The 9,502-nt window shown below is 49.4% G+C and overlaps 1 protein-coding gene across 1 annotated transcript; it reads left to right on the forward strand.

Annotated features, from left to right (window-relative positions):
• The first annotated feature begins 7,529 nt into the window (after positions 1-7,529).
• Positions 7,530-8,102, forward strand: LOC124698042 (pathogenesis-related protein 1-like). Its single transcript, XM_047230571.1, has 2 exons — positions 7,530-7,716; positions 7,784-8,102. The coding sequence occupies exons 1-2, from the start codon at positions 7,530-7,532 to the stop codon at positions 8,077-8,079; spliced, it is 483 nt and encodes a 160-aa protein (XP_047086527.1). The 3' UTR covers positions 8,080-8,102.
• Positions 8,103-9,502: the final 1,400 nt, after the last annotated feature.

Genomic DNA, 9,502 nt, shown 5'->3' on the forward strand with positions numbered 1-9,502 from the left:
GATCTATGCCTCCTTTCGTAGTGTGAAGGTGACAAGTGTGCATGCTATGTTAGTACTTGGTTTGGTTATGTTGATCTGTCATGCACTCTAAGGTTATTTAAACATGAACATCGAATATTGTGGAGCTTGTTAACTCCGGCATTGAGGGTTCGTGTAATCCTACACGCTTAGTGGTGTTCATCATCCAACAAGAGGGTGTAGAGTCTAGCATCTATCTATTTATTCTCGTTATGTGATCAATGTTGAGAGTGTCCACTAGTGAAAGTATGATCCCTAGGCCTTGTTCCTAAATATCGCTATCGCTGCTTGTTTACTCGTTCTACCGCATCTCTATCGTCCGCAATATTACCACCATCAACCACACGCCAGCAAAGCACTTTTCTGGCACCGTTACTACTGCTTATATTTATTCATACCACCTGTATTTCACTATCTCTTCGCCGAACTAGTGCACCTATTAGGTGTGTTGGGGACACAAGAGACTTCTTGCTTTGTGGTTGCAGTGGTTGCATGAGAGGGATATCTTTGACCTCTTCCTCCCTGAGTTCGATAAACCTTGGGTGATCCACTTAAGGGAAACTTGCTGCTGTTCTACAAACCTCTGCTCTTGGAGGCCCAACACTGTCTACAAGAATAGAAGCTCCCGTAGACATCACCCTCGCGGTGACCGACTCCAGCGAGCCTCTCGAGGTGCGTCTTGGGGGGTATACCAACATGATCCTCGTCGTCCTCGGTGCTTAGATAATTCTGGCAGAAGGAGATGCACTCGTAGGTTAGAAACCCCTTGGCCATGCTTGCGTCTGGACGGGCCCTATTGCGAACGTATCCTTTCATGACACCGTTCTGCCTTTCGAAAGGCATCATGTTGTGGAGGAACGTTGGGCCGAGCTGTTTGATGTCTTCAACGACATGGAGAAGGAGATGGACGCATATATCACGTAATGCATGCGGGAAGTAAATCTCGAGCTCACATAGTATCCCCACGATCTCATCCCGTAGCATCTTGAGCTGCCTCACGCCGATCGACTTCCCGGTGATAACGTCAAAAAAGTTGCAAAGGCCAAACAGCGTATCACGGACGTGCTCGTCCATTATGCCTCGGATCGCAACGGGAAGTATCTCGCGTCATTAGCACGTGGCAATCGTGAACTTCATCCCGGTGAACCTCTTCTTCGCTACGTCCGGATATCTCGCTTATATTCCCCGAGTAACCGTGAGGAACTTTCACTCCTAGGAGGCACCTGAAAAACTGCTCGAGCTCCTCCGGACTCGTTGTGAAGCAGGTAGCGGGAAGCTGCACCGCGTTCTTCTTAGCCCTTTTGCGGAGACGTTGAGTCCCTTCCGTCTGATCATCATCATCATCATCGTCGTCGTCAGTATCGGGGGCTTGAAGATCTTTACTGATGCCAAAATGTTTAAGATCGTATCTTGCTTTCGGTCCATCCTTGGACTTTTCTCGAGTTGCAAAGAGTGCCAAGCGGACTCTCGGTAACGTTCTTCGTAATGTGCATGACATCGAGGTCTGTGGGGCGTGTGGAGGACCTTCCAAGACTCCAAGTCGTGGAAAACAGACCTCGCTTTCCATACATCGAGCAGCGGCTCTGGCTTCGGTCGCTTCTTTCCCGAGCATCGGGCACTCCTTCCAATTTTTCGAAGATCATCGATTTCTGCGCCGCTCCTCGGGCGTGGGGGTCCATCGGGATCATCTTTACCATTGAACAGATCACCGTGTTTTCTCCACGGGTGATCCAAGCGAAGCCACCTTCGAGCACCTCGGTACACGGTTTTCGAGGACCCGGGATCCCTTGGTAGCTGTAGATGCGGGGTCTCGTCCATGCACTTCACACAGCTCGTTGAATCCGTGGCCGACCCGGCGGATACATATGCGTAACTAGGATAGTCCGTGACCTGTCGTGATCAACGCGGCTCTCATATCGAAATAAGTTCTAGTGTAGGCGTCCCACGTACGGGTGGCGTCTTCCACAACGTGTCTAACTCCTCTTTCAAAGCAGCCCGAGATACAAATGCATGTCGACACCTGGTTGTTTCGGCCCCTGAATGAGAATACTCAGGTGTATGTACCTTTTCTTGGTGCACAGCCACGGGGGTAGGTTGTAAGGCCATACAAACACATGCCAGGTTCTATGCGTGCTACTCTGGTTGCCGAACGGATTGAGTCCATCGGTGCTCATACCCAGCCTGATGTTCCTTGCGTCGCCCCCGAACCTAGGGAAGGCGATGTCCAATGCTTGCCACCGTCCAGCCGTCTGAAGGGTGTGTCAGCATATAGCCCATCTCCGGATCTTCTTCGGGCTTCTGCCTTTCCGCGTGCCATTGCATGAGCTTTGCTTCCTTAGGGTCCACGAAATACCGCTGCATACGGGGAGTGATAGGAAAGTACCATACCACCTTTCGAGGTACCTTCTTGTTCCCAACCTTGTACCGTCCGTGGCCACACACCGGACATGTGGTTCTGTCCTTGTACTCGCACCTATAAATCACACAATCATTAATGCATGCGTGGTATTTTTCGTGCGGTAGGTCAAGGGGACACACGACTTTCTTGGCCTCCTCGGTACTACTTGGCAATGTGTTCCCCTCCGGGAGACGATCGTGCCGAATTTTAAGTTCTTGCCGAAGCTCGGAATCGGTCCACTTGTTCTGCGTCTTCATCCGGAGGTAATCAAGCGTTACATGCAAGCGCGTATCCCGCGGACGACACCCGTGAAAGATCGGAGTCATCCCGTCTTTCTCCATTTGCGACAGCTTGGCTCTCTCTCTAGCTGCAACTCTATCGTTGCTCGTCTCCCGGAGGAGAAGATCTTGAACATGAGAGTCCCGCAAGGCCGAAATTAGCGGGGTCGCGCCGGAATCTTCTTCTTCATCATGATGATCTTCTCCGCCGGCATCTTCTTCTTCATGATGATCTTCTCCGCCGACTTCTTCTTCATGATGATAGTCCCCGTCGGCATGATGATAGTCTTCTTCATGATGATAGTCATCTCGCTCGACATGGTCTTCATGCGCACCATTTGATGGGGCCGGCCGCGCCTGGTTGTCTTGCATGAAACCGCGCCTCGGCAGGTGCTCCTCCGCCTGTCCGGAATCAGGGTTGATCCAGCGCTCGAGTTTGCATGATCGACACGGACATCTTATCTGGCGCCTATTGTTCCGAATCATGTCCTCCTTCGCGTCTATCTTGTATCAAGATATTCGAGCGGAACTCATCGAGAGGACCATGCTTGCCTGCAAATGGTATACATAGAACAGGAAATTAGAACCGCACCAAATGCACACACATGCATGGGCCGTACCTCTCCTCAAGGTATTACATGGAGCGGAAAAATTCGGCATGACCTCTCCTCAAAGTAGGACATATGGGTAGTGCAAAATTTGCCGAAACGGAAATGAATCAACATTTCGGCAAACATCCATGCACCACACCGGCACACACACAAGCGCTTCACCTGCAACAAGCATCCATACACACGACGGCCACACAAGATCTACAAGCATATGCATGTCTCCTCCAAGCATATGTATGTCTCCTCCAACTACTCACCTTCTAGATTCAATACCGAGACGAGACCGCGATCGATGAATTCGAGAGGAGGAGAGAGTATGGAGAGCCTTCTCCTCAACTCCAATTAAGTATCAACCAAAGTAAGTGCAATAAATACCCAAGCAAGTGAAAAGTAGAGTCAAAATGGTATGAGAGAGAAGGGGGGACGAGCTAGATGGAGGAAGAAGAATGGCTTGTGTAGTGTGGTAGGTGGGAGGTTGGCTCACTTTTGTATATCTGGTTCGCTAATTCTATGGCGCACCTAAAATAATGCGCCACAGAATACCGTATTTATGTGGCGCACGAGGCAAACTGCGCCACATAATACCGTATTTCTGTGGCGCACTGTTGCAGTGCGCCACAGAATAGCTTATTTTTGTGGCGCACTGTCGCCGTGCGCCACAGAAGAAGTAATTTCTGTGGCGCACTGCGGTTGGTGCGCCATAGAAATAGTAAAACCAATAATTGGGGGTGACAGGTTGTGGGGCCCACCAAGTTTTTGTGGCGCACGGTTCGCTAGTGCGCCACAAAATTAAGCTATTTCTGTGGCGCACCGTGCCTGGTGCGCCACAAAATAAGTTTCTGTGGCGCATTTTAAACGGTGCGCCACAGAACTAAGCTTCGCCTATAAGGGTTTTCCTACTAGTGGAACGAACACCATGTTCTAGGTATGTTCTTCTCCTTTTGGCTCCCATGCTGTTATCTAACACTTTCTTTAGGAATAGGAGATCTCATTTAGTCACCTTAGTACGTAGTGCGAAACATTGTACCTAAGATGTCCTTACTAGGAGAATGGGTAAGCGGGCTTGTTTGTATTGTAATGTGGCGCCTAGAGGGTCTGTTGTGGCCTAATATAAGCCTGCATTTTGCAATATCTATTTCACACACATGTTTAACATAACGAATTAGTTAAGGTGTCAAAATAACAAGAAGTGATGGATGTTCAAACGGAAGCACAACATACCTTAAAAGAGATGATGGTTGCGGAAGGACCATGAGGCGAAGAGGATGATGCGGATAGAAAGAGCGTGAAGATGAAACTTGAATTTTAAAGGTAGTTAGGGATGTGTTTGGGGGTGACCAAAGGTGAGAAGCACGAGCCTTGGACACATGATGGTGCAATGAGGATATCCAAAAAGTTATCAAGGAGAAGGAGAGCTGCAAGAGTTAGCATCATGCTAGAAGCACAAGGAACATGAAGAAGTACAAAGAAGCCAATAAAAAAAAGCAATTTGAGCTGTGAGTGAACCAAAGATGTATACCAGTGATGAGCTATATCATCTAAAGGCACAAAGGAAGGCAAAACATACAGTATACATGATGATGAAAATTCACGAAAGGAATACAATTGCGTCAGTCTCGCTGGCGACTAATATAGTACACCAGAGTACCAGACCCTATCGGGGCCACTCAGGTGGACACATCCACTCTTGCACTATCTTCTTTGAGCTTTGAAAGGGTAGATGGATTTGATTTTTAAGCACAAGACCAATATCTACCACTAGGCTGTACGTGATATGTGTGGCCTCAATTGGCAGTAGCGGATCAGGAAAGGGAGGTGAAGAATATACGCCGACAATGCATGGTGAAATCACAGTAGATGAGAGGGTGTGAGGGAGGTGGAGAGAGAGAGCAACATGTGTGTGCATTATGCCGCCCGATTCAATTTACAGATTGGTGGGTAGATTGAATCATTTTACTGATAGTATATGCATCCATAGTTTCATGTTCACATTGGATTAAAACATGTTGGGTCCTGAGATAAAAAAAAGAGCGATTTAAAGCTCCTTACCCCAACTTTGACATTCTTAATCTAATTATTTCACTCAATAGATTTTCTTACCCCTTTGGTGATTTCCTTTGCCAGATTTAACAGATTCTAAATTTGTTAAAGTATTCTGAACCGATGGTTCACGTGTCATGACCACATGATACCATGTTTTTTTTTGAAATAGGAGCATAGCCCCAGCTTCTGCATCCAAATGATGCACACATCTTTTTTTATTAGATTATTCACAAAGCCTTACAAGTGAGATACAAAGATCAACTTGAAGCCACCTTTATAGCGACAACTCGCTATACCTACAAGAGCAATGAAGGGGGAGACCATGAACAGGGCCAATACCCTGACAATACACCAACGCACATCATCTAAAACCGAATGCCTTCCCAAGCCATCTATTGGTGGGTGAGAAGCACAACCAGTCAAGCAGACCATCAGCGCACGCCATTGCACACGCCGTAGAAATCGCTACCGCTGTCTTCCCGGAACCCATCTCCAAGAGGGATCACTGTATTGACCTTGCCAAACCTGCCATCACGTCACCTTGACGCCTGACAGCACCACCATCCTGCACGCGTTAATCATCCCGCATCCAACACCGATACTCCGCTGCGCCACGCCGCCGAGACTTACCATCGTCGACGCAGTAGATGAACACCACACCGCCTCAACCCACCACTATCCAGCAGTTGCTCCAAAAATGATGCCTCAAGAGGTAGAACGACACATAGAGCACCGCCATCGTCCGATCTGGGAAACCCGGATCTTGGGTTTCCTCGGAGCAGCACAATTGAGAAGACACAGACTGCGACATCGATGCCTTCAAGAAGGATACGACGTGTGATGTCGCCATCGCCCGCCACGACCAGGATCGGAGCACGGTTTGCACCGGCATCCGCGCATCCCCAACTCGTTACTAGGACTAGATGTGAGATCAGGAGATCGCCACAACCAGCCCCAATCCGACAGACCACTTCCGGCGAAGGAAGAGACCACCACCGCCAAGCCCCTGATTGTCGCCCCGGGCGTCCTCGTGGTGCAGAGCCAAAGCCAAATACTCCTCCACAAATTACCACCGCTGGCCGAGAAGAGCAAGAGGCCGACCGCCTCCGGGCCAGGCCGGCACGGCTGCCTCCTGGCGACCCACCGAACGACCACGATCAGATAGAGGGAACCCGCCGCCGTTCGTCTGCCCCCACAGCCGACGGGATCCAGATCAAGCCGCCGCTGCCATAGACCCCCGGCGCTTGAGGAGAAGCCGCCGCCACCGTGCCACCGGGCTTTGCCCGGGATTCGTCCTCGGCGGCAACAGAGGGGAGAGGGAGGCTGGGGTTGTCCCGGTGCGGGCGCAGTGGCACCGCACGGGGATGGGAGTTGGGTTACATGTGTGAAAGATGGTTAAGCTTGGAGAAAACACAAGGCGATAAAACTAACTCCGGTGTGTGGCAAGCCACATGGTCCTGAATATCGGCACCCACCAGTGTGAACACACCCACTCAAGGGGTAAAATCTTGCAAAACTGTCCCTATATAGGGAAATTGGATGACATAATGCTAAATGTGGTAATTAGTGTAAAAATTAACTAGCTCAGACGTAAAAGCTGAAATTCACTTGAGATTCTTTTTGGAACCATGCAGGAGGACTGCATGTTATGTACAGACAGAGAAAAAGCCTTGCAGGCCAAGGTACAGAGAAATTTACACACGACAAGGAAAAGAACCAGCACCCTCTTCGTTCAAACTACACCAACAACAGCTATCTTGTGCTTTTTTATCAGGACGTCCGTTCTTCTCTTCTCATTTTCTCCGCTCATCTGCCCACTCGGCGGTGATGCCGATTTGACAAGACATTCGTCCCTCTTATATCTAAATATTGACGTATGCTTTTTGACTTGCAAATAGCAATACCAGCAATGATAAAAGCATAGGCGACCGACGGGGCCATCCAGTTTGGAAAAAAACTCGATCCCCGGTTTGGCGCCTCACGCCTTCACCAGTCTCCACTCACCAGACCCATATCGCGAACGGGCCAAGCTTCACCAACCCCAGCTTTCAAGCCCTATTTAGAGCTCTTACTTCTCCGATCTCCAGGCAACCAAGCAGCAGCTGCACTACACAACCCTTCCAGCTCCTATCACTTGCACCAGCCGGTCATAGCTAGACTCATAGTCGATCACAGGCATCAATGGCCTCCACCAACAGCTGGACCCTCGAGTTCGAGTCGCCGGTGGAAGCGCCACGCCTCTTTCACGCAGCCGTATTGGACTGGCACACCTTGGCACCCAAGCTCGCACCCCACATCGTCGCCAGCGCCCACCCCGTTGAGGGAGAAGGCAACATCGGCAGCGTGAGGCAGTTCAACTTCACCTCAGGTACTCATTCTGGTAAATTGGAATCTGGCATATATATGGTTTAAATAACACGCATTTGATCTTTCAGCCATGCCCTTTAGCCTCATGAAGGAGAAGCTCGAGTTCCTGGACGAGAACAAGTGCGAGTGCAAGTCGACCCTCATCGAGGGTGGCGGCATTGGCACGGCGATTGAGACAGCCACGTCGCACATCAAGGTGGAGCCAACGGCCAGTGGTGGGAGTGTTGTGAAGGTGGAATCGACTTACAAGCTACTTCCGGGCGTGGAGGTGAAGGACGAGATCACCAAAGCCAAGGACTCCGTCACTGCCATATTCAAGGGCGCCGAGGCCTACCTCATCGCCAACCCGGATGCCTACATATAAATCAATTCGATCACTAGGCGGAAATTCATTCAGTAATATATTGTTCCTATATGTGTGCGTGTGTTTTTCTTTCCGTCCAAATAAAGCTGCTCCCAGCGATGACGAGAGAGCACCAGGCAGGCGGTATGTGTGGAATTGGGACATTTTAATTTGAGTCGTGAGAATATGAGACTTGAGAGTGTATTTGTATTTTTGTCTGTGAACTCTGATTTCCTCCAAATGTTTTCAAAGCAAATACTAGTTTTTCATGTAGTCTCAGTTTAGGAACATGAAGTTTGTGTCTATTCTGGAAACTTCATCTCAAATCATCGTGGCGAAGGATTCTTGCAAGTAACAAAATAACACACTGGTTGTTTTCACACCCTAAACTTGGTGGCGATGATCATGACATGTTAATGGATAATAAGACGACCAATAAATCATAGATAATAAGACAAAAAGGAAAAGAAAACACAAAGAAACAACAATTAATACATGCATCTATATTCGTAAGACAAATTAGTACTACCCCGTTCTAAAATAATTAAGTGTTGAGATTTGTCTAGATTTATCTGTAGGGTTATCTGTATCTACACAGTGAAACATGTCCAGCGAATCTAGATAAAGTTGTGACATTTATTTTGGCGTGAAGGGAGTATGTATATAATATCTGAATGATAAATGGCGATTTGGAAGCTCTACCAAGGAGCGGAAGGTCTTTGGGCAGACCTGATCAGGGCAAAGTACCTGCGGGGCAGGGATCTCTATGCGGGAGAGGTTCCGACCCATGGCTCCCAGTTCTGGAATGCGATACAAAAGGTCAAATGGCATTTCAAACTGGGGGCAAAACATCGGGTTCGGAACGGGAGAAGAACCTACTTCTGGACTGACTGGTGGACGGGCAGCGGACCACTTAGGGCGAGATTCCCCAGACTCTTTAGCTGCTGTGAGTCGCCTTTCATCACCGTTCATGGAGCAAGGGTGCTCGATGGGGTGCCAGGGGAATGGCGCCTACGCTTCAGGCGACAATTTGGTCTCGCCGAAACTGTGGAATGGGACAACTTGTGCAGGGAGGTACAGGGACTTCCGTTAAGCACGGATGATGACGAGATCTCTTGGGCCTTGGAGCCGTCCGGTATCTACTCCACTAGCTCTATTTATGCTAGGTTGGCGCAAGGGGCGGCGACCGCATCGTTCAAAGATGTGTGGAGGACCAGAGTACCACCAAAGATTAAGGTGTTCCTCTGGCAATTGATCCGGGGCCGGCTGCCCTCGGGGGAGCAGCTTCTTAAGCGGCATGGCCCTTCCAATGGGATGTGTGCGCTTTGCGGGGCCTGGGAGGACTGCAACCACATCTTCTTCACCTGCCCATTAGCAAGACTTATGTGGGCTGGGGTGAGGGAGCTTCTTTCGTGCGACTGGAACCCGGCAGGGGCTGGGGACT

This window comes from Lolium rigidum, chromosome 3, assembly GCF_022539505.1.
Source record: "Lolium rigidum isolate FL_2022 chromosome 3, APGP_CSIRO_Lrig_0.1, whole genome shotgun sequence".
Taxonomy (NCBI): domain Eukaryota; kingdom Viridiplantae; phylum Streptophyta; class Magnoliopsida; order Poales; family Poaceae; genus Lolium; species Lolium rigidum.